The sequence below is a fragment of the Cyrtonyx montezumae genome, unplaced genomic scaffold (genome assembly GCF_038088225.1).
Source record: "Cyrtonyx montezumae isolate F1298 unplaced genomic scaffold, pur_monq_1.0 scaffold_2, whole genome shotgun sequence".
NCBI lineage: Eukaryota > Metazoa > Chordata > Aves > Galliformes > Odontophoridae > Cyrtonyx > Cyrtonyx montezumae.
The window spans coordinates 51,289,385-51,315,121 of NW_027071936.1; the positions used below are offsets into that span (position 1 = coordinate 51,289,385).

A 25,737-nucleotide genomic window follows, 5' to 3' on the forward strand; every position below is an offset into this window, starting at 1 on the left:
GATCCTCTGTTTCTTTAAATATACTGCAGACTGCATGGAGCCTCCTGGTAGGATATATTAATCCAGTCAGTGACCCAAAAGATCTCAGTGTTGGTGCTCTCCGGAGAGCACAGAAGTTTAGTCTGGTATTAGTCTCATGTCCTTTCCTGTGTGCACATCATTCCTCAGCAAAAATTCCCTTCCAATACATGGAGCAACTACAGAGCAACTAAATATCCACTCTCTTCAGATTTAATTGGATGTAGTTCCACCTTCATTACTTGTATCTAGAGTGTGATGCTTTCAGTGGTGATACAGAACAGTGCATCCATCAGAATTACAAAGAAGACTTCCAAGGTAAGAGCTAGCGTTTAACTCAGAAATACCCATATGAATCAGATCGTACCATTACACTTGGAACGTGCAGGTTGTTTGAAGGGGAATCCCCTGCCATGCTTTTGAGTGAGAAATTTGTTAGCAGGACAGTCAACACATTAACTAACACATTAGTCTGAAGAGTATAACTTCTGTTTTCACTCAGTATCAACAAAAGCAAACATAAATATTCCCATAATGCTTGTATGCTGCAGAGGTAGCATTTCATGAGGTGCTTCATATGCAAAGAAGATTATGAATCAAGAACATTTTATTGAAAATGTCGGAAGATTTTCAGATAATAGAAATCTGAAGATCCAGCTCAGTATCTATTCCTGGACAGACTATGAGTAAAGAAGAGTCCCTATACTATAAGTATGCAGTAGTTTCCCTTGACTTAACTGAAAACCTGCAAGAGACAGAATCAGTGAATTCTGAAAGAATTAAATAGTAAGGAGCATTATACCTGCTGTAGTTAACTGCCACAGGAACCAGTTTCCTAAGCAATGCAATAGTGAATACTTCTTCAGAAGGAAACTGTGTTCATAACTAAGCATTTCTACATTACTGGTAGAACATGCAGCATGGTTACTCTAGAAGTGGAGCTGTCTACCTACAATCTTAAGATAGGAAGAATAGTCCAGAAGATTATAAATAACCCCTAGGCTGTAATTAGAGTCTAGAACTACCAGCTTGGTCTTTATGATTCACATTCATCTTAACAGAGTAGCATGCAAACCCTTTTTATCTTGGAAAGCCAAAATTAACAGAAACGAAATACCTTTTGCACTTCTAAGACTTAAAGACAACGAGAACTTTAGACAGAATGCATCATCATGAGAAGATTCCTGGCAAAGGGTGAGGTGAAGTGACTGGCTGGAAACAGAACATGAAATCGGATGGACTGAGGCATTTTTAGAATTACATATCATATTCTGTGTTAAGTCACAAAGGATGCAACAGTTCACAAATGAATCACAAAGTGTCTTTCCACAAAAGCCATTGGCACAATTGAAATATTATATCTTTACCTTAATCTGTACCTCTTCTTTGAATCCAAAGGATTGAAGCCAAGAGAAACTTCCTATTCTCTTCTAGGCAGTCATTATCTGAATGTCATATCTGCCTTGTCAAGAGCCTTACTAAGAGATGTGCACTCAATGACCTGTGGAAACCAGAACCAGATGTAAATTCTTTCACATCACCCTGAATAATTTTGCTAATGATGGAAAGATAACACTTCACTTAAAAAAATCACACTTTGTCAATATGGTTTGCTAATTCCAAACCTTATTCTCTTCTGTAAGCTTGATGTGTGAACGATTTATGACTAAATTAAACCAGCCTTGTGTTCTCGAGCTACATTTACAGCAATTTTCTATTAGTCAGGCCTTGATCTTATGAGCCAAAAATCAACAAAATGGATAGAGGATACAGAATCTGAAGCTTTTGAAAACAGCCAATAGCAGCAAACATCTCTCCTTAGGCTGGAAAGGCAGGTCATGTACACAATGTTTAGTCAGTTCTAACAGTTCCAGTATTTCACTTTATATGCATTATGGTCCATCCGGACAAGAAGAGCAGGACAATGTCCAAGTACATGTGATTCCTTTTGGAGAATTTCTACCTAGCTGTTATTATTTCAAGAAAAAAGAAGAAAACAAAACAAAACAAAATATAAAACCAGGTAATCTCTGGAGTAATGAAAAATGGTGATACAAATCAAAATTCCAGAAGTGAACATGTCAGAATATTAATCTTGCTACTTAATCAACTTGTTAGCAAGACAAAAATTCAGGGGATATATATTCTATCTGGACATTAGCAAAGCATTTAAATGATGCTACAGGGAAAGCAATTAGTTACAAGAGTTGTAAGCCAAGCACAGAAATAGCTAAAGCAGAAATGACAAAAACGGAAGTCACTGGCCTGGAGGGATGTTGGTGGTGTTCCTCAAAGAGCTGTCCAAGGACAAATATAGTTGTTCATCACAAAAAATAACAGTAATAGAATGTTCAGATTAAATTATTTGGGAAGCAATCTACACAAAATACTTTAAATAGCTAGAATGATAACTAAGGGACAAAAATTAACTGTACTAGGTGAAATACAGAATAAAAGTTTTTGTTATGAACTAAAGACTTGCCAGCTGAAAAAAAAATGAGGAAGTCTGCAACAGGTTAGTAGAAATGGCAGACAATGCATGGGAATACCTTCTGTAGATCACACCCAGCTCCTTAGAGGCTCCTTCAGCTAGTGGTGCTGCTGGCATCATTGCTTTGACCCAGAGGCAGAGACAGGTAGGCAGGCAGAAGAGGCCATCAAATCACATAACCCGTATTAAAAGCACACAGAAAATGCAAGGGAAAGTAACACACCACAAGTTCTTAATGTGGGACGTTGGATTTTGGACTGAACCATGAGCAATTCTTTGTTGGAACATCTAGCAAGCCTGTGCCAGCCACTCACAGGATGACTATAAGAAGGACCAGTGTAATGGAGAGCTTATTTCAGAAGAAGCTACAAGCAGATAATGAAGATTCTGTTACTAAGATTACCTGCTTTCCAGACTTTAGAAGACTCCTAATGGTGCAGTCAGTAGTGGCACAAGTTAGTGTTCTTGTATGAATGTTCCTCTTATCTGCAGATGGGGAGGAAATCTGGATCTAGAGGTGGCCTGCTACAATCACTGGCACCCCAAAAGTCACAGGAGTAGCCATGGAGCAAGTAGTTGATATCCACAGTGGTTTCTCTTCTTCCAAGCTGAAAGAATAGATACAATCCTAAACTTTTCCAGAGCCATCCAGTTCTGGGAGCGAATGGGTGGCTGAGAAGGACTCCTCCTACATGAATTTTTGCTGAAGCAATGGGAGTATCTTCCTCCTCTATCCTGATTGGTATTTTTGATACTGTACTGTACAGAGTTACAGAAAAAAGCAGACAGTGAAGGAGGCACCTCTCCCTGCAACCTGGGACCTGAAAGATACTTTTCAGCATGAGGTCCCTTTCAACCTGAATTATTCTGTGATTTCTGACTTCCCAAGGTAGGCTGGAGTGAAAGATATTAGATCGCTTAGCTTAGATGCTCTCTTCTCATGATAACTTCACTGTCTTTACTAGGAACTTTCTTCAGAAAAGTTTACCTCTAATTTTCTGGGGAGTATGCAGAGAAGAAGGAAAAGGGTATCCCAATGTCTGAGCAGTAGAGCTAACAAAGGCTGGGTTCCCATGGACGCGTGTCCTTTATCCTTCATGCTCCTGTCCATTCAGTTGATCAGTATACCCTGTCTCCCCTTCATGCACAGCATCCTACTTCCAAGGTGTTCCTCCAGAGCTGCAGAACATTATTTTTCATGCAGTATCTCCAGTTCTCCCTCACTTCTTTTAACTGGTACTCAGCATCACCTGCTCAGTACTTTCAACTACGTAGCAAAACTTGTAGCTGTTTCTTTGTTGAGCAAATGACAGAAGGTAGGACCCACGGTTACAGAAAACAAGGAAAGTGACAAGTCAGAGCACATGAAAATTTGTCAGATCTTTGCTTAGAACAGACACCTGAGCCCACAGCAAAAGCTGTCCATTTCCCTACTTTTTTTTTTTGTGCAACAGCAGTAACATTCATATTGGGTTGTACTTCAACTTACATGTGGAAGTTTATGTTCAAATTTGAAGATCTTGAAATAAACACCAGTATTGTGAAAAGCAGATGACTTTCTTGTTTGATTCCAAAAAGACAAAATTCTGTACCCAAAGCATATTTTAGCATATGAAGCCCTGGCAAATTTCAGTTGTTGTTTCTTTTTGAAAAAGATTCTTTAAACATTTCAATACCTGGGTCCAAAATATCTATTTCCCAGTCCTTTTTTTCATGATCATGAAGAAAAGTTCCTAGGCAAGAACTAGAAAAAGTTTCCTTATTATCAAAATAATCAACCCTGTACTTATCTCCATCATGCACAGCATGGAAGGGGAGTACTATTACTTTTATTTTACAAATAGAACTGAAGCTCTTAGGCTTAATTATTCAAGTGCTGCCAGAAAAAAAAAAAAAAAAAGGTCTTGAGGAACATGGAACTGACCACAACAGTCCTAATTTCCAAGACAGTGTCTTAAGCACTGCACTATTTTCCTTGCAAGGCTAATATGCTAAAAAGAGCTTTAATGCGCTTTACCCTGCACTTTGCTTTTTGCTCCCCCCCCCCATCATACATTATCTACATAAAAACTGTATCTTTTGCAGCACTTTCTCAGAAGCTAGAGAATAATTTCTTTCCACTAACAAACATGCTATTTGGGTTGTGTGGCATCACAGAAAAAGTCAATGCAGCTTTCCATTTACTGCTGTGTCTGCAGATTAACACGAAGAAGGTCAGTAGGAATGTACACAGTTCTGAGAAAATGAGTAGTTAATTATTGTTAGACTGCAAGAAGGGAAAATGCACAATTTATTTTGGTGTAGAAAACTGCAAACAATAACAACTGCTTCTTCTAAGTGAGTCCATATTAAAGAATAACTGTTTTAAAAACATTCTTATTAGACATTTGTATCAACTGTTTTGTTCCAAGCTTTCCATTACAACAATCAGTAAAGGTAGAACAAAGCCATCAGATCGATTCCCCTGGCACATTAGACACACTGAGATTTCCCAAGTGCTAATAGTTATATAGAATTTTGTATGATTGTAAACTTAATCAACTGCTTTGTGTGCTTGTGTTGAAAAATAGCAGTTGTTGCAGTCCACAGCAGCGAAACTTCAGAGCAAGCTAGGGAAAGAGTTCTGGGGAACACAACTTGCCATCTCTCCAACCTCCCCTGCAATTAAGCAGTTAGGAGATGGAGAGGTGCATGTCCAGTGTCCAGGAGTAGAGCAAAGCACCACCAACACTTGGCCCAGGATGCAAGCTGCAGGATAAAGATTTCCCACATGGGCAAGTCTTCAGGCAACTGGCAAATACCAGAGCAATAACAGAAAATTTCACTTTACACTGAGAATTACTGCAGTATTTCCCCTGTAGTTTTAAAAATTTTGTATTGGTATGCAAGATTGGTAATTATTTTTTTCCAGCTAAAATACCGAAGATTTAAAAAAGACATTAATTATCCTAAAATTGTAAAGACATGAGAAAAATCAGAAGATGAGTGTCTGATGGGGAATGATGAAGGCAGAAAAGGGATATTAAGTAACAACTGCTTTGGCAAAGAACACTGTAAAAGACGAGCCTTTTATCTGCCATTAAGAAAGCCAGATGATATCTGAAACAAAAATACAAAACTAACAACTGTTAATGAGTAATGCTCACTGCATATGCCTTCTTGCCATGGTCTTTAAAATGTTTGTCTCACAACAAAATCTGAAGATTAAATGTAGAAAAGAAGACAGCATATTCAAGTTCAATGTAGTTGCTACACTTGTACTCAAAAATACTGGTTGGGATACAGACATAACTGCAGGTTACAGACTATTTCTTTCCTCTGAAAACACCATTTATTCAAAACCCTAATTTACCAATTAAATTAAGGCAAATTAGGGTAAAGATTTTAAGCAGGGGCAATCCTTTGCTGGGCTGTTCAAATGATCACTACATTCACCATAAAGGTGCTTCTACAAATCTTTTGAAATCCCTGCTTTTCCACCCCAACAGTATTAGCCAACTTTACTGGGTGTACTTGTCAAAGTTTTGGTGGGGAGGGAGGTGGTTTGCAGCACCATGTCACACACAGCCCCCAGCTGGTCCCCTAATGCACCCACAGTGGACACAGATCAGCCTGCAACAAGAAAAGACAGGCAGAATGAAGGAAAAAAAAGTGAGGAAATAGCAGTAAAAAATGTCAGAAAAAGGAAGGCAAGGAGATGCTACAGGCACCAGAGCAGGTATTCCCCTGCAGTGCGTGGGGAGAGCCATGCCAGAGCCAATATCCACACTGCAACTCGTGGAGGAGACATGTGCTTTGACCACAACAGTAGCCAGTAAACAATCTTCCTGATGCTACCAAGACCCATGAGCTTCTTCATCCTTTCTTCTCCCTCATCCTGTTGAGGAATGGGAATGAGAGACTGGCTAGGTGGCCACTTGGCAGCCAATCAAGGTTAACCATCACACCTGCTTGCAAAATATATGACAAATAATGAAAAATACACACTGGCTTGAAAAGAAGAAACTTTAATGTACAAATTCTCACCATGTTATATTCTGCCTCAGAGAGAACAAATATTCTTCGGTCTCTCTCAACATAAACTTCTATTGTGTTTTCACAATTAAACCAGAGAAAATTTTCAAACCAGGGAGGAAACTGCAATGGCCTGCAGAATTTATCCATTCCTAACCTGTTCTACAAACGTTTACAGATGAACCGCAAAAATAATTCTTCTTCCCTTTTCTAAAGGAAATAAGTATTTTACTTCTAAACACAAGAAACATTCATCTCTCTAGCAGTCCATCCATTGTACCACAGCACCCTGCCAAAACTGGGATGTTTTTTCCTCTTGGCTTTCCAACCAGTAGCGCTTGTTGCTCCTCATGTGCCCACACAGAAGATTCAGAATTCTTCTCAAGTGACACCCAAAGGCATACTTAAGGGTAAGAAGAAATAACTGAAGTTCATCTTCAGTTCTGCCTTGAAATGCACCAGGCTGGCAACATTATTTTCTTCCAAATGGATCAGACCACACTTTTAACCCTACAAATCAAATATGAAAATACCAGCAGTTCATAACTAGAATTTTGGAAAAAAACAATTTTGTTTGCTATTCCAGCCTTATGGAAAAATATATATATATGAATGAAACTCAAAAACATTTTCTGCACTAAGCTCAAAAATCTACTTAAACTTGAAAAATATTTAAGAAGTCAACCTCATCTTCATCTAAAACTTCAGGTAGTGGAGAAGTCAATCGTACCTGCATGTAGGGTGTTACAATACTGTTGGGGAAAAAAAAACAAAGCCATCCAGAATCTCATCTTATTTTACACTTCAATTTGTCTGGATTTCACACTCCAATACTGGATCTCAGAAATTCTCACCAACAGCTAAATCTACATGAAAAGATTATATAGAGGAAGACTGGTCATCAAGTACCTGCATCTTGGATAAATGAGCCTGCCCAATCTTCTTCACTGTTTAATAAAAGGCAGATTTACAAGACCTCTATTTCAATATAACTCGCCTGCTCTTCTTCAAAATTTTGTTGCTTTCTTGGAAATCAGCCTGGCATTGATGATTTCACTGATATACTCAGTAAGGACATGGCATTAATCCTATTGGAGTCTCCCCTGCTGTTTCTGTTAGGCTTTTCTAAAAATAGGAGTTAAGTTACCCTTTAACATACACAATTACGAACTGTTTCATCAAGACAAGCATTCCATATCTTTACATACGGAATATCATCCTTGCCAGCTCTATTATATATGAGACTATGAACTATCAATTTTGGAATAATTATATATAAATGAGTAGTATTACTTTTATTCCCCTCATGCTTTCCTACTCTTTCTGTCAGTAACGGCAGGCATTCAAAAGCTATTAGCACTGAAATCAAAATTTTCCTTTGTGTTGCATATTTCTGTCCCCCACAAGGCTGGAAGATAATGATAAAACTGCTCACAAACACAAATTGTGTTTCAGCTGACTTCTAAAGCAGCATTCAATAAAACAAAATAAAATAAATAAAATAAATAAAAATAATAAAATAAAATAAGGATGCAACAATCTATTTTCTACAGCTCAGGCCACTCATGGTGTAACCTGAACTGATGCCAAAGTTATTTTCTGGTGTGCAAAGTAGTTAAGAAAGAGCGAAGATAACAGAATCCGTAGAAACTGAATTAACTGGCCAAGAAAGTTAAAACAGATTTTATAAATCTGTAATTTTTAAGTGAAGAATTAGCCCAAGAAGGTAAGAATTCTTTTTGTTTTTTAATACATGCACTCTTTGTATGCATTTTTCACAGCACTACTTAAATCCATAGAAATATTCAAGTCTTCAAAATCTTTAAAACAGTACAAACACATGAATGAAGTATACCTGGAGGCTGGATATTCTCTTGAACAATGCCAGCTCGATTTATTGACTGTTCTCTCTCTGGAAAACAAGACAGAAAGAACAATATTAAGAAAAAGAAAGTTTCAAAACATCTTGACCTCACCAAGTAAATTCTGGACTGCACACAGTAAAATTCAGATGAGTATGCACGTATACAACACGAATGCAGTATTCAAACTTAGCAGGGAAACTAAGAGCTAGTTTGTTCTGAGAGCTTACAAGATTACCTCAATGACTACGTTTTACAAACAATGCTGAATACCTATTGTGATCCCTTAACTTAAGAAGCAGTTGCTACCTGGAGGAGATAATCCTCCTATGTTTAACATGAAACTCCTCTAAGGATTTATTCCTTCCAGAATTGGTGATCTCCACCTTCAGGTTGTTCCAGGGAGATCTCATGGCAGCATCTACAAAATCACTGCTTGTAAATTTTTTGAAACTGAATTTCAGGGGAATATTTTCCACACAACTGGCTTATTCCAGGGCTGGTTTGTTACACATTAGACATTTACAATATAATTATATGTTTTTGAAGATTCAACCACTTTCAATAAGAAAAATTGTTAAAATTGTATCATTTTACCCTAAATAAATGCCACCACCACTTTCCTCCCAATTCCAATTAAGTGCTTTACCACCACAGATCTTTGAAGCAGAACATCAAAACTTGGCTTCAGCAGCCTCTTGCCCACCCCACTGAACTTTTTATACCTTTAAAATACGTTGTCAAGAACTATTCCAGAGAAGTAAAACCCATTCTTGCTTATTGCAGGGCTACTACGTGATGAAGATCCAGATCTTGGACTTAGAATCATAGAATTGTCTGACTTCGAAGAGATCCTTAAAGGACATCTAGTCCAACTCCCCTGCACTGAAAAGGGGTGAGTACAGCTGGATCAGGTTGCTCACAGCCCCATCTGGCCTCACCCTGAGTGTCTCCAGAGGGTACAGCAACCACCTCCTCTCCAGGTAACCTCTTCCAGTGCTTCACTACCCTTACTGTAGAAAACACCTTCCTTATGTACAATCTAAGTCTCCCCGCTTTTAGTTTGAAACTATTTCCCCTTGAAGACTGGGACTTACACAGTTTACTCCAAAAATTAAATCCTCTGTACCTTAAAGGTTAAATTTAATATTTCCACTCAACCACAGATGCGGCAGATCTGTTTCAGATATTTCCACTCAACCACAGAATGCCATGATACAATCTGTCAGCTGAACTCTTGTGCAGCTCTCATACAGCTGATGAGCATCAAGAAAAGCACACAGGAAATTAGCAAAGGTGAGGACTGAGGACAGTTTGAGGCACACGTGAGAAATGAAGCCCGGAATAAGGTATTATACAGCAAGTGTGAGTGTGTGCTAAGTGCATATCGCCCACTTTGTGTGTGCTAAAGCAGTGCTTCTTTGGGGCAGCTTCTACCCTCACAAACATTGCTTCTTTCAATTACTTGGGATGCCCGCAAGTTAAACGTTACTCCACCGCCGAGGTGAGGCTAAAGTTCTTCCGAGGTGATCAATAACGTCGTTGCCCTTTTTGTTTTTCTTCCTAGAAACCTCTGCAGAGTAACAGCACACACCGCTTGGCCTCACCACGATAACGGGCTGAGATGCGTTACACCCAAATGCTGTCCTGCCCGGCCCGGGCACGACTCCCCCTCCGCACGGCTTCCCGGTACATCGCTTCAGAGAACGACCGCGAGTTACGCCCAGCCGCGTGCCAGCCAACAACGCAGGGTCACCTTGACACCAAACCGCTCCGACTTTCGCGTCGTTCTCACGGCGGCCCCGGAGCCCTGCAAGCCCTGCCCGCTCCCCTGCCCGGCCCCGGGCACTCACTGTACTCGTCGGGCAGCAGCAGCGGCCGGAAGTAGATGGGGTAGAAGGCGGCCCCCACCACGGCCACGAAGCCGCCGAAGATGCCGAGCGTGCGGGACAGCCCTGCCATGGCGGCGCGAGGACGCCTCACGGCCGGGACGGAAGCTCCGCGGCCGCCGCTTCCGGGCGAGACGGCGCAAAGGCGGCGCTCGGGCGGGCGCTTCCAGCCGAGCGCGCCCCGAGGCCGCTCGGCCCCTCCTCGGCCGGATGCCGCCCCGGCCCCGCCGCGCCCTCCTCCCCGCACCTGCGGCCGCCGCGCGAGCCCCTCCTCCAGGAAGCCGGATCTGCCGCATCCGTGTCGGCGGGGCCGGCCGGGCCGGGCAGCAGCGCGCAGCGCCACGCCGCGGGGCGCCGCCGCCGCCGCCTCCTGAGCCGCCGCGGCAGCATGCGGCCCCCGGCCCAGCCCCGCCGCGTCCCTCCTCCTCTCCTCCTGCTCTTCCTCATGGTGAGTGGCGGCCCGCGCAGCTGATGCGGCTCCCCGAGCTCGGGCGGCCCGGCCCGGCCCGGGAGGAGGAGGGTGTCGGGTGGCCGCGGCCTGGCCCCGAGCTGCGGGTGGCGGTCGGGGCTGTAACGCGCCGTGTGGGGCAGGTGGCACTGAGCCGGGTGGGCTTTTGAGGGAGTGGGGCTTCCGCTGTCATCGCCTCCACATGCGTGTGTGTGGCCGCTAGAACACCTGAAGGGATCCATTGCGTTCTGAAGGCATCTGCTGTGCGCGGTTTGATCCTCTGCTGAACTCGAACTTCAGTTGGAGCCCCCGTGTATGTATGGGACACGGATGCTGACGGGGAGCAGAGCAGCACCTGTCCTGATGTGTCTCCTTTCCACACAACTTAAAAATCAGCATGACGTGGCGGTCACAGGTACAGGGATGTGGTTGTCCTCAGGCTCTGGTCCCGATCCCATAGGATCATGTGGGTAATTTCTGTGGGGGTGTGCCCTGGTCCTGCCGAGACCTTATTCCAGCTAAGAAAAGCACAATTCCAAGTCTTTTCAATAGGATTTCACCATTGAAATACTCACTTTCCTGCTAATGGTTGTGATTCAGTCCTGACATCTTGGCAGGATGGCGTGGGCTAGTGCCCTCAGGTTCAGTGGGTTTAAGGAGAAGAACCAAGAACAGAACCTGTGCAGCTTTTGTGATTAAGGTGCCGCACACAGTGAAGCCTCTGTACCTTTCTCACCGAACTCTGCCTGTCCTACAGTGCCATTTTTGATCTGCCATAGCTGTCTTGTTTACTGCACAGGTAAAATTTCACATGTAAATCTCATAATTGCACTCATTTTGTAATCCTTTCATCTCAGCTCCCAGTAGCCAAAGATGATGCAGTCTACTCTGTGTTGTCTGGGGTAGCACTGAAGGAAGACCTAGGGCTCCTTGCAGAGCAGAGGTACTCGTTCAGCAGTGCCTGGAGATAAGTGCAGGGAGGCAACCAGATGGGAGCAGACTGTGCTGAGACTCGGGACCCTGGACTGTCCGTGGTCTTTGCCACAAAGTGGGATAGTGGTCAGTGGGGTGTGACTTTATGCTGTGCCCCAGCCTGGATGAGCATCCTAAGGGGTTCAGTGGGTGTGATGGTGCAGCAGATCCAAACATGCCTCGTGCGTTTTTGCAGTGCATTTCTCAATGAATACTTCAGACATCAACAAGAAAATGTGCAGGAATAAACCTGTGGGAGCCATTTTGCAGAAGAGGGGCTTGAGGGAAGGCACACAGCTGAGATTGACCTGCACATCAATGGTCACTCTACATAATGCCTACGTGCTCTAGGAGCATCATGGATTTTATTCTGAAAGAGCTGGCTGTGGGTTGCAGTGCTTGCTGCCTTGGCAGATATCCACCACAAAAAGCAAGTGTTGTTTCTGCCAGGATCGGCCTTCTGTTGGAAGCCAGATGGCCACGTTCACATACTGCTGTGTCTTTGCTAATGAACCCTACCAGACCCAAGCGGTGTCTGCTGGGAGCCAACTCCTGCATCTCTGTATGCATTTGGACTGTAAATAGCTGTATGTTGAAAGCAGCAGTAATGTGATGCTTAGTATTGTCTACCTGAAGAACTTCAACATCCTGTGATAAATATAGGCTTACTTCAATAATCTGAGGGCCACGTCACGAGGAGGATTCTGATGTATCATACAGATTAAGCTGTTTTCCAGTACTGTTTCTTGCAAGGTCAAAAAACTACTTGATAAAGATGAATGGTATTGATTAAGTAGAGGAAGTATAGCATAATTAGTGCTCTTTAGAGGTTACTAGAACCAAATAAGGGAACATGTAATAGTATATTTAAAATACAAAGGTTTTGTCACCTTCTGAATCAGTGTTTGTAGACGTGTGTTATTCCAGGATGCGATGCTCACTTTTGCAATGCATACCAGCCTTCTACTGCTCATTCTTTTTTATCCCCTTCAGTAGACCCTTCTTAATACACACCATTTAAACACTGCCTGCAGATAGATTTGTTACATTCAAATGGGTATTTCTACTGTGTTTTGCCACTAATGACTGAAGTAGTGATTTAGTTTTATTAGAAGTTTATCCATTTTATCAAATGGGAAACAAGATGGAGGGAGAAGAAAGCTGTTACTGGAAAAACACAACCTGTTGTAAAAAGCTTGGCATTGTTGTGTGGTTTGTACTTTTATTTGTTCAAAATATCTTGCAGCTTCCGTGTGTTTGTGCAGCATCTGTGCACATTTTGTTTCCTTCCTCCCATGTTGGACGTGAGGAGGTAAGGAGCTCTTGGCTGTTCTTGTGGAAAGCAGTTTGTATACAGAAAGGTCTACAACCTGAGAATAAATCTGGTCATCCGGAGCTACCAGCTGCTAGCAGAGATACCCACCTTCTTTATTCAAAAGTTCCCTCACTCCGTTATGTCTTCCAATTTCTGCTTTAAATAATGGAGAAAAATAACATTTGGTCACACAGTTAAATCTATAATTATATATAGGATTGAGGATGGAGTACAGGTAAGCTTAGTTCTAACTTTTCCTGGTATTTACAGCTTCACAGGTTAAGGAGTCAAAATATTTTTGTCAGGGTAGCTTTCAAGGAGTGTTGATGTATTCTTAAAATATAAAAAGGAAAGCAATTCATTTTATTTACTGATTCCCATCTTGGTACAGGGGCGAGGTCTTTTCCTTCAAGTTAACAGCGCATATATCTTATGGATAGAAATGTACAAACTACTTGTATCAAGTTTTTAAACATTTTGAGAGTTGCAGTGAAAAACTCACCAATGTGAAGTATCTATCCAGGCTATTTCAGTTCACTCTGTTTTTGCTTTGCAAAAGTAAAAGTCGCTGAAAGCAGAGCCTCTCATTTTCAGTAATCTGAACTAACAGCTTCCCTGGCATCCTGGGTGACTGTTTGGAATGTTTCATGCAGATCAGGAAATCTGGCAGGAGCATGATGATGGTGGTGGCTCCCCAAGCTCAGTAATCCTCAGTATCCCTGGCAGCACATCAAGTAAATCACTGGCTGCTAAGCAGGAAGAAAAGAAGCAGTCTGAAGCTTTATATACAAGAACTTCAGCGTGGACCATAATCCTTGTGTACGTCCAAGAACTCACAAAGAATGTATTGTACTTGTCCTTGTGTACGTCCAAGAACTCACATAGCTATAGGGAGCAGAAGCTGTGTAAGTACTGTCTGCTGGACTTGTTGCTCAGATTTATAAGTCAATTTTCCAGATAGGAACATTCCTGTAGCAAGTTCTGAAATGCTTTATAAACACTAATTAATTTTCAAGAAACCACAGTGATCTGCTTTGGTTATCATTCCTGATCCTCAGGTGCCTTTCCTGCAGGTAACAAAACAATCTAACTTTCGAGAAAGATAGAAATTCCAGGCTGCAGCAGTGCAAGTGAACAATGAGATGACGAATAAATGTCAACACCTTTTTGTAGATATTTTTTAGGCTTGATCCTAGGAACATGTGTAAATAGCATGACGTGTTAATCAGTATCTTAGTGGACTAAATTCATTTGCAGAAGGGTACACCCTCTAAGTACTGTTTTGTGGAAGCATATGTGTCTTTGGGAAGTCAGTGGTAGGGGAGTTGTTGCCATTTAAACCTTTACAGTGTCTTTTCAGTGATCTGTAGCTGCTTGTTGTGTGAAAGGATCCTGGTGTTTCCGAGTACTGTGTATAAATCATCTACCGTTGTTGGGAGTATATTAGTATTTGTGTAAATTTGGTTCTCTGATTAACAGTATTGTTTTGTTGTTTTTGGTTTTTTTATTTGCAGAATTTTGTGCCATTATTTGGGAAGGAGACATTACGGACAACAGCAGTTACAACACAGTTTGAAAAAAACATGGATTATGTGGACTTCATTCATTTGAATGTTTTGGAAAAGAAGGTCCTTAACAGTTCTGAGGTTTCCGTGCAGTATTTATGTTCTAAGCCTTGTATAATTAATTTGGAAGCAGTAGCTTCCTCAGAGTTCAGGACTGGTGTACCAGTGTACAGAAGGAGGTGGAAGGATGAGAAAAATATTTACGTTCGTCAGACTCGACAAATACATTTGAAATTTCCAAACATCATGGTTTACAGAGATGATTACATCATCAGAAACTCAATAATAGTGCACAGTGTGATATTATATGCATGGATTAGTCACCAGTCAGTTAGCAGCTATGATGCTGAGCAGAGTGAAAGCTACCAGGAGGCAGTTGCCAAGAACTACACATTTTTAGAAGCAGTTCCACCTTTTGAACGCCCGTATAAAGACCACAAAGTCTGTCTTCAGTGGGGTTCTGACTATCTGTGGATGCTTCAGGCAAACAAGATACCTCAGTGCCCTCATGAAAGCGGTATGTGTTTTGTCCCTTTTTTGTTGTTGTTTCCATGTGGACTGCTAGAACCCAAGTAACATCAGAAGATGTTGTAAGCTGTTAAAAAATATGTACCTGTAGTAAAGGTTGTGTAGAATAATTTACTTGGCCCACATTGTTGACTGCAAGTATAATAAGTGCAGGATTAGAGCTTCAAATGGCAAAAATCATCACACCTTTCATAGCTGGCTTGTTTAATTGTAGCAGCACTGCCCTTTGTTTTCTGAGTGCATTCACAAAATTTTATTTAGAGCTCACTAGGGTCACTGGACATCCTTTATCTTCAAACTTCATTTTCAAAGAGACTCATTGCATTATTTCAACATATTGCATATGTCAAACAGGTGGTCTACTTCTCTTCTGCTTGAGATGATGGCCACACGCTCAGAAACAAATTTTTAAGACTTCATAGTGCAATAAATGTTACAGTACTTCCATTTTTCCCAAAGCCTTCATGGTTGAGCAGTGTTGATAAAACTAATAGTTTTAAAACACATTTATTTTCCAACAGTGCTAGTTTTTCAATGTTTGTTCTGTTTATAACATACTTAGTTTATATTTGAGCATTTTAATTCTTATTTCTCTTCAGATGCACTCATAGATGCACACAAATCACAGAAAGTGATAACCATCATCTGCTAAATAAGAATCGTCTTACAATTTGCTAAAAATATTAAACTTGAGCGGTAATGTAAATTTTTGATCAGATGTATCCTGTTGCAGGAGAAGTATTTTATTGAGGACTGTGTTTATAGATGGAAATATTTATGTATTTAAATAAAAATTTCTACCCAATTGCATGAATGCCTGAAACTCACAACTTTGCCTTCCAGGTTTTCTCAGAGTTCTCTTGATTATTTGTTTTTTTCCTGTCTGCCTATTTTTAGCTTTATATCTGCTTGCAATTGGCTTTGTCCTCAAAATTATGTTCATATCACAACCTTAGAGCCAAAAGGTTATTAGCTTCTAAAGGGTTCTGTCCTAGTAAAACCTATAAAGGCTTTTTTTTGCTACGTTGGCATGTAAATGCATTGAGAAGAACCAGGAAGCAAAGTAGTTGCTGCCTCCAGGGGCTTTCTGAAATACTTCTTGGAGACTGAGCATGTGACCTCTGACAACAGTGTGAAGCATCTTAGTGAATTAGATAATTATATTATAGATGAGAATGCTTAGTATAACAAAAAAAATTAATTTTTTAATATGCGCTTGTCAAAAATTGCTTGATTTCAGAAAAGCTCTTCATATGCCTTGAATAAACTGTAAATATCTTCTGTTTCTTATTGGGGCAGCATTATTAAGTTAGATTTTTACAGAATTATGCATATTAGTTAAGAATAGAATTGGTATATATCCACGCATGCAGTTTAACAGGAGCTGTGGATTAATCTCTCACTGGCATCACCAAAGATAGAATGATATTTTAAACAGATAACATACATGAAGGTTTTCCTCCTTACTAATTTTTGCTTAAGCTAACTCATGCTTCAAAACTAAGTATCTTATATTGAAATGAGTGTTTTCCCTACTTCCAGCAGCCGCTGGAGATAGATTCCATTTCACTTATCTGTGAATTATTCACTCCAAGTCTGATGCATTTAATATCGGCAAATGAACTTGTGCTTGAGAACTTACTGAAAGCTTGCATTAATTTTTAATCAATTACATGATTCAAATATTTGACTGTACAAGTGTGAGCTAATTGATTAGTCAGTTAACAATTATTTTGTCAGATTAAGGAAATCTGTATTTTTTGCAGATGGTGTTCAGATTCTCAACTTCATATATGCTTCCAGTGGGGAGAAGACAGGAATTGTGAAGAGATTTGAACAATTTGAAAACAAAGAACTTGAAACAGTCAGACAACATCAGATTGATTATCCAATGTAAGTATAGGCAAGTAGCTGAAGTGCACTGTAGCAGATTCTTGTAGCCTAGAGATATGTTTATGTGTGTACTTATGCTTTGTTCACAATTAAAGGAACACCACCTGCTATTTTGAGAAAAGGCTTAAATTAGCAATTCCTTCTGTTCTTTGACTGCAGTTTTGTAGGAAATAAACTGAGCCTAACAGACGTACCATGAGGGGTACTACTGTAGATGTATCTGAGCTGGTTTGGTACCACTAGGAGAGTAGGTTAGCTGATACACGCTGCTGTGATCACGCAGCTGCTTCATGACTACCTCACCTGAGGTTTTCTGCATTGCAGAAAGATCTGTATTTCAAACCCCATTTGCGGACTAATTGCAGAGTACTGTTTGCTACAGGGCAGGCAGTGTGTAACAGCTTTTTTCCTATGGATTCACACTAGTTTGCAGCTGACAAACCCTTAGCAGTAGAATCTCTTGCCTAGATGAGTCATACAGCTTGAACGTATTCCCTTCTACCATCCCTGTGTAAACTGAGTTGGACACACTACTCAGTTACAGAGGAATCACATTAGCATATTTCTCTATTCTTCCCCTTCCCAGAACTGTCACAGCTCTTCAGATATATTTTGCAACTTCAGACAAAAAAAAAAGCATGTGTGTACACATACATAGATATCGCATTTCTACCAGATGCTGTTACCCAAGAAACACTACCACAGAAACAGGATATGATCACAGGAACTTGCCTGCTCATTTTTGTTTGGCCTGTAAGCAAAGAGAGCCAAAGAAGATGAACCAACAAGTGCAGGATCTGTACAGATTAGAAGCCTGGAAACTGCAACTCTGAAGTCATTAGTTCAGTGCAGCTTTTAGCTTCTGCCCTCTTTAGGATGAGTGACAGCCTAGTTTACACTGTCTGCTGCTCCTTGCTCCTGAGTGCATTTGCAGTCTGCTTTCTGGTACTGAGGTGCTGAAGCTGGTTGACAAAACACAACATGAATTTACGCAGTTCTGTACCTGCTCCACACAGTTACACCTGCTCTTTCCTTCAGGTTGTCTTTTCCTTACTAGCATGAGGTATTGCCTGTGTGTTGCAGTTGCATAATAACTGTGGGAGCTCTGTTAAGAAGTGGAAGAGATTTTTCCTTCAGCTACTTGTATGTAAATGGTGGTTTCCCATTGCATCAAAAGGCAACCAAGCAGATCAGTAAACAAATTGCTCATCTGACTACCATCAGGGATTTTTTTGAATGAAGACGCTTTCCAATACCGATTTGCCTTTATCTTTTAGCAGAGAAGGCAGCTGTCATTTGAGGCAGCTGCAGCAGACAGCCTGCAGGAATAGGCTGGGAATCTGAGGTACTACTGACTCCGCATGGTGCTCTGCAGTAATGGAGGAGGCAAAATGTGTTGTTCCCATCTGCATCCCAAGACATTTGTTCTGATAGGTTACAACTGGCAGTCAGGTGGAAAAATGAAGAGTGAAGAATTTAAGCTTGCTATATTGCCAGAGATGAAAGATTGAAAGAACAGTGTACAAACACAAGCAGTGTTGCTTGAAACACAATGTTTACCTGCAGATCATAATAAACTATTTACTAATGATTGTGGTTTACAAACCCCTCTATTTCATCTGTGTACCAACTATGGAGGATATGATATTACTAGCTATTTAAGGTGTGGACTATATTAGGAACAACTGCATCGCTTCTACATTTTTTATTTATAACATCAGAGCAGCTGTTAGACTTTCAGACCTACAGTGGTTTAGTTAAAGAAGAGATACGACATGCAGTATGTTCAGCAAATTCTCTCAAGAGATACAAGGCAAGCTGACCAACTAACAAAGGCCCTTTCCTACTCTAAGGATTCTATTGTCCTGCGTATTTTCTTTTCTTAATTACACAAGATGCAAATAATACTTCCTTCTAGAAGCCATTAGGAAAACCTTTTGTCAAAGATTATAATTGTTCATGCTTTCCTGGGTTGTAAATTGGAGGTTTGATTTTCAAAGGCATTCAGTATTGACCTGACTTTGCTGTTACAGAAATAAGTGCCAGCTTCCTGTCAGTAGGTCAGAAGCAGTTTTAGTCTAGCACAGAGGATCTCTTAAAATCTGATGCAGTAGCATAAATTCTGATATTTGTGCTTCAGCAAATCTGCTTTGTAATATCATCAAGTGAAACCATTCCAGCTTTGTACAAAAATTGCTCAATAGATAAAGTTGAGGGTTTTTTTAATTCCCTCCCCCCCACCACCAGCACTCCATGGTTTGAACATGCTCCACCTTTATTTATCCTTTGATAAACTCTATGACAGGTATTCATACCTGTTTGTATTACCCAGAGGTTATAAATTCTTTTTCACCTGCTCCTCCCAAACACATTTTCACCATTGGTATTTAGTACTGAGGACACAACTTGGTTTTCACTAGCTTCTGCAATCAAGATTACAAGAACATGCATGCAGGGATTTTGTATAGTCTGCACGTGGGAGGGTGGCTCCAGGTTGTCTCAGCTGCTTTTTCAGTTCCTTACTGATGTGGGTTCTGATCCACAATTATGGAACTGATTCAGATAACACTCCTTTAACTCTCATATCAGTACCACAGAAGCGTGTAATTATAAGGAGATCATAGATAGACAGTCTTAAACAGAGTTACTTTGAAGGTTTTTACTGCATAGGATTTGTTCTGTAGATTACATGTCTGAAATAGTTAGCTAAATGAAGGTGAAATATGTACTTTTGAACTTACCTAAAGAGATTTCTCATCAGGAGTGGATTTCTTGTTTGTCTTCCCTCACACAGGTTCACTGTTTCAATATGGCTATATTTACTACATCACTGTGAGAAGGATCTGTGTGGTATAATCTATTTTATTGATCCAAAAGAGATGTATAGTACTCCTGCTGTATTTCTAAATGAGGAAGGTAAGGATTTCATTAATAGTTTTCAGAAAGGATTTAATGTAGCTTTTATAGATCTGAGCCTATACACAGGAACAACAATTACATTATTTTGTCAAATTGATATCAAAAAATGCTTCTTTTTGGCTGTAGAACCTGAAAAGACAGGTAACTGCTAAATAAGTAGAGCAAAACTGAAGAACAGTTGCATAGCATCTAGCCTTGGATAGCTTGGAAAACACCTGCATATCTGCTTTGCCAGGAGGATGCGCTGAACCTTACAGATGAGGAAAAAACACCGGGGAAAAAATGACAGCTCCACTGGGAGCTACTACCTTGATAGGAGACTTGCTTTGAGAGGTTGGGAGGTTCTGAGGCCTGCTTTATTCCCAGTGTTAATCAACTGTTTTGTTTTTACAACTTCAGACTATGAGCTTAGCTTCTGTGGTCCAGGTAATAGGGCCTGGAGTCATTTTGTACTTGGTCAGTAATTACATCTTCATGTGGACACTGAGCAGATACTCATATCCCCCTGTGCTGTTGAGACGCACATCTAGTGCTTTGAGGTCAGCTGTAGCAGCTTTCCTATTTGACATGTTTAATGTCCTTATCCCCTATACAAGCTAGTTTTGATTCAGTAGTTTAATGCAGCAGCCTGTGCATTGGCACTTGAGAGCATGTTTCCCTGTGATTCCATTTCACGTATGGCATAGCAAGACTAGATTTCTGTCAGTGACGAAGAGTACAGAATACATATGGAAATCTATTCTTAATATTGATGCTTTTGTGAGTTTAACATCTTTTCTCCTTTGTTGCTATGTCAGGTTACGTGCATATTCAGATGCACCTCATTAGAGGAGATGACCTAGCAGTGAAAACAAGCTTCAGCCTTCCTCTGAAGCAGTGGTTTCGATTGGATTTCTCTTTTAAGGGTGGACAGGTATGTGTCTGACTAAATTACAGGACCAAGACTGAGAGTCTTCTGATTTCATTATGCCTCTGGCATATTCCTTAATGTATTTCTCAGCTGAGGCTGAGAGAAAAAGCATAATCTGCACATGCTCACATAACAGAAGAATGACAGACCTTTAACTAGAAATTAGCCAGGGTCATATTGACCATCTTATGCAGGAAATCTACTTAGATGCTTAAGGTAAGAGCCTAAAATTATTGTGTGGGCATCCTGGGACACAGTTGTTCTCTGGAGACTTCGGTGATTGTACATCCAAAGCTCTTGGCTTAGATATCTTACTTATCTAGATAAGTTTATGGTATGAATAACCCCTAGGGACTTTGAACTTACATACTCAGGCATTTTTATCATTCTGATATGAAAATTCAAGTATCTTTTTTCTGTGGAGCAGCATGCCTCTTGTTTAGTTGAGATTATCAGCATAGCTAACAGAAGACATGTAGTTTCCAGGTTTTGCATAATTGGCAGGGCCGCATAGGACAGATAGCAGCTCAAAGACAAAAACTACTGCAGTATCCATCAGTACTAGACAAAGTGTGTAATTTACATTTTCCTTCCGGCTATTAAGATGTTAGGATGTGAACTTCATCCTTGGAAGCAACTGAACAAATTTCATTCTGAATTACAAGAATAATTCCTAATAATTAAAACTTGCTGCTCATAATTTATCTGATAAGAAATTGATAAAGCTGAAACAATGTTGTAGAGAAAGAATTGCATTCAACCTAAATTACTACTATTCCTTTTACACCCTACCTTTTTCAGGTGTGTAAATGGTGAACTGATTGGCTTACAAAAAAATCACACAGGAAGTGTAAATTTACTTTAGTATAACGTGCCTTTAAATGTATTGTTAAGAGAAAAAATGAAGCATTTTGTGCCATCAAAACTGTCTTTTTCTGTTTATTTAAATTGTGGTTGCTAATTCATACTCATGGGAAATGGAAGATCCTAGAGATGCTGAACATAGAAAGGCAGAATTCACTGTCAATATTGATATGGGATATATTAGTTTTGCCTTGCTGGGAATTTGAGGATTTATACAGTTAGATTAAGAAAAACATTGTTCCATCAGAGAAAATTTATTCAGGCATGAAATAAAACCTGTGGCTAACTAACCTCTGGATTCCAGACAAAGGGATTTAAGAAGCACTTAATGAGCTCTCTTAGGAAGTAGAACCAAACTTAAAAACACTTTAGTGCTTTGAGTCATTCTTGGGACAGATAAAACTGGTTCAGTTCAATTTCATGTACATGTCTTCCTTTAGCAAGTTCTTTAATGCTTTGATACTCGAGGTGTACAGAAATCTTATTTAGTTACTTCACTTTCACTGATGTAATATGCTTAGTCCAACAGGATCTTAGACAAAATATTTAAGTTGGGAAGAATAGGAGATTGAGGCATCAAGAAATTGAATGTCGTATTTTAAGAGCACTGAGAGATGAAGATGAATTTGTGAAGGTATCTCAGCACTTGATGAAATTTTGCAAGGTTGTTTTGTGTGTCCTTAGACAACTTTTTAAAATAGCAACATGTATGAAAACTTCGTATTGTCTTCCTTTTCAGGCATATCATTCCTAATGTGGCACTGAAAGTTTACTGAAGGTACATTTCCTACAGGAACTGAACCCAGATTTGATTTTTTAAAATCACAGCCTGTTACAATAACTTTTTGGCCATTTTTTACCTGTAAGCTATAACTCCTTTAGGAAATCAGTAGAGAAATGAAGATAATACTATATTAAAGGAAAACATACTTTCACACTTTGGGAGAGTAAAAGCTTGAGTCAAGTACAGACATGTCATAGTTGAGCACAGAAGTTAAATAGCTGAAGTAGGTAACATCTGTGCTTCCCCCCACCCCCCCCCTTCTTGTGACTGGCCAACACAGACCACTGTCAGTGCTTTCCACTAAACTTTCCTGACACAAATCAGATACATGACACTAGTGCAGAGGACATCAGACACCACAGTTGCAATCTTGTGAACCATGTGTTGAAGTTCATAATAAATATCCCTTGTAATATTTAGTCCATTACAGTTAATATTTTGTGTTCCTTTAGATAGAAGTGAGCAGCATTGGGAAGAATTTGAAAAGACAGCATCACCAGTCTTTTACGTAAGCAACATTTTCCTTTCGTATACATGTTCAGATATGGAAAATAGGAGGACAAGTTTATAACTGAGATTCCAGATGTTCAGAATGTCATTTTCCAGTCTACACTCTCAAAACCAGTTTGCATCTTTATACTTACACTGAGAATGATCTGAATAATTTTGTAATCTTGCCATGAGCAAGTTTGAGGTAATGTTCTGCACATTCTAATACTGGAACCTGACCTCCACATTAAAAACTGATTGGAAAAAAAAGAGGCATTAGGATCAGTCTTGAAATGAAGTCTTGGCCTTGCTGATAAAGTCAAACGAAGTTTTGCTGTTGCATGAGGCAGCTAGGATTTCACCTCTGCAGTTATCTGCTTTGCTTTGGTAAAAATCCTGCTGTCTAAAAGATTCTTAGTTTGTCCTTGATTCTAAAGAACTGGATCGTGTTTGATGCTTTGAGATTATTTTTTTCCCCTCTCATAATGCCTTTTGATCACCAGCTTACTTCTCTTTTGCATTTTCAAGTTTCAGGGAAGATTTCTACTGCGATGACACTGCTGGGTATTTTGTTCTTGGAGGCAGTGGATACATAAATGGTATTGAAGCATTCTATGGACCTGTGAAGTACTATCGTCTCAATGTCTTAGAAACACAACAGGTAAACAGAAGCAGTGTTTGGGTGATCATTTAAATATTAACAGCCAGCTAATAAGAAACAGTACAAATTGGGAACATGTAAGCAATATAAAATAGTTCATGTTGAAATCTTGCAATGTTAGTTATTTCAAATGTTCCTAAAAGTCTTATCCTCTAACAATTATGAAAAACAGTATTCCTGTTATTACTATCTTGAATTAAGACCTTATTTAAGTAAATTTTTTTAAGAGTTGCTCAATTTTCCAGAGGTTTTTGAGGATACAATACAGGACACATTTGATAATTTATAACTTTGTTGAAGTTGCTGGTAAACCCCACCCAGGTTTCATCCATTTTTCAAATTCAACTGTGAGTTGTGCTAACTATATGAAATCATAGCCTTGTCACATCCAGCATCAAATTGTTTGACACATTAACATGATGTGTCAGATAAGCTGGTTTTAGTAATTAATCACTTTCCATTTATTAATTACCTAGAATAGGTATTACAAAGTATAGACAGACAACAGAATGTAAATGCTATTTGTATTTTTCTAGATTTCTAACCCTCTACATGACAAAGAAATAGCAGAACAAATTGAACACTACTATGAGAGATGTATGGACATTCAGGACATAGTTTATGAGTACAGACACATTGTAAGGAAAGGCCAACTAGCACAAAGAGCTTGTAAGTATTGATCTGTGGGATACGAGTTTTAAACTATCTGTGGAGAATTGTTGTCTTTCCTTTTACCCCATCCTAGCTAATGATTATCAAAAATAAACTTATATTTGGCCATACACAACAAGAAAGATAGTCAATTGAAAGAGTTTAGTTACTTACTGGTTGCTAAAACAGTTTTTGTTCCTGCAAAGGCTTTTGGGCAATAAAATTCACTTTCTTGAAATTCTTCTCTAACAGGACAACATAAAGGGACTTGGAAACATTTCTGAGCATAAATGTATGCTGTTCCATTGTCTTTTGCAAATTACTCTAAAGGCAGATGTTTTTATAAACCTTTTCCCAAAATGAGTTTTTTGCTAGTATCTTTTCCATAGTTGCCTAATATCAAGTAATTAGCAGGTTTATACCAAAGCAACCACTTCAGGTAAAGAAGAGTTTCATAGTCTACATGCACGCTGACCAACAGCTGATGTTTCCAGTTACAATTTGACTATATGCATTATGGAAAGACTATGGAATAGAATAAATCTTACCTATTTCTAAACAGCCTGTGTTAACTGCACCAGTTTTAATGCTGCTTTGTGTTACAGTGACACCCATCTTATCAGTAATTTTTAATTTACCCTTGAAACACCTTTGTCCTAGCAGAGGCACGTTTACAAGGCAGTCAGACCAGTTTTTTGTATCTTACTTAAATATATTTTCTCAAGGTTACTCTGAAAACTATTACATAGAACAGCTTCACAGATACGGAGAGAAGTCCACATGTGACACCCTTATATGGGGAAGAGAACTCAGGGAGAAGTACCACACACTGTTCAAACTGTTACAAGAGATGGACTTCAGTGCTCCAGATGGTAATCATAATTAATTTCATCATTCTGAAATAATTCCACAATATACGTGATGTAAATTAGTATGCTCTGACTTCAGGTTTCTAAGTTGGCTGATATGTGGCGCTACAAACAAAAGATAGCTTATTGCGTAGAAAAAAGTAAAGATACAGTTTCAGTGGTTAAGCAGTGAGAGAGAAGTTTGGACTTTTATTTACATCTTAGTTCTTGGAATCAGTATGCATCTGATAAATCCCTTGCAATATCAGACAAAGCATCATCAGAAATGTCAATAATCACATATAGAAAAAAAGTTGACTTACCAACTGGCAACAGGTTCTCTGGCTACAGAACACTCCTCAAGAAACAGACTTCACCCAAGAGGTGTTCTCCCTTCATAGGCTACCCCTTAAACAGCTCAGGTAGGCCACCCCTTCCAATCAGGTGGGAAGCACAGAAGAATTGCTTGCACCTGTACTTCCTGCCCAGCCACTCACTTCACCAGGTGCTCAATTATCAGTTCAGACCCTGACATTGCAGTTCCTCTATAACCCTATTTGAGAATACTTAAGAATTTTGGTTGTCTGTTAAGAATGCCTTTAAGTATAAGAAATAG

General features: G+C 39.8%; 2 protein-coding genes across 2 annotated transcripts in view; one reads left to right on the forward strand and one right to left on the reverse strand.

Annotated features, from left to right (window-relative positions):
- Positions 1-6,536: 6,536 nt before the first annotated feature.
- SMIM20 (small integral membrane protein 20) lies at positions 6,537-10,506 on the reverse strand. Its single transcript, XM_065735714.1, has 3 exons — positions 10,239-10,506; positions 8,379-8,435; positions 6,537-7,033 (listed from the first exon to the last, which is right to left on the reverse strand). Exons 1-3 carry the CDS (start codon positions 10,345-10,347, stop codon positions 6,996-6,998), a joined length of 204 nt encoding a protein of 67 aa, XP_065591786.1. The 5' UTR covers positions 10,348-10,506; the 3' UTR covers positions 6,537-6,995.
- A 53-nt stretch (positions 10,507-10,559) lies between these two features.
- The window catches only part of SEL1L3 (SEL1L family member 3), a 30,622-nt gene continuing 15,444 nt past the window's right edge, over positions 10,560-25,737 (forward strand). Inside the window, exons 1-9 of the mRNA XM_065735710.1 lie at positions 10,560-10,722; positions 14,524-15,091; positions 16,869-16,995; positions 19,790-19,911; positions 20,712-20,827; positions 22,925-22,980; positions 23,490-23,622; positions 24,159-24,291; positions 24,999-25,145. Coding sequence (XP_065591782.1) covers positions 10,663-10,722; positions 14,524-15,091; positions 16,869-16,995; positions 19,790-19,911; positions 20,712-20,827; positions 22,925-22,980; positions 23,490-23,622; positions 24,159-24,291; positions 24,999-25,145 — 1,462 coding nt within the window. The 5' untranslated portion in view covers positions 10,560-10,662. The remainder of the gene's footprint in view (positions 10,723-14,523; positions 15,092-16,868; positions 16,996-19,789; positions 19,912-20,711; positions 20,828-22,924; positions 22,981-23,489; positions 23,623-24,158; positions 24,292-24,998; positions 25,146-25,737) is intronic.

What these genes read in the sequence shown, in the direction of transcription:
- SMIM20 (XM_065735714.1), bottom strand. Translation starts at nt 10,347, where the DNA reads ATGGCAGGGCTGTCCCGCACGCTCGGCATCTTCGGCGGCTTCGTGGCC. An exon ending in GCTGCTGCCCGACGAGTACA is followed by an intron (nt 8,436 to 10,238) that starts GTGAGTGCCCGG and finishes CTTGTTTTCCAG; the next exon opens with AGAGAGAACAGTCAATAAAT. An exon ending in AGAGAATATCCAGCCTCCAG is followed by an intron (nt 7,034 to 8,378) that starts GTATACTTCATT and finishes TTTGATTTGTAG; the next exon opens with GGTTAAAAGTGTGGTCTGAT.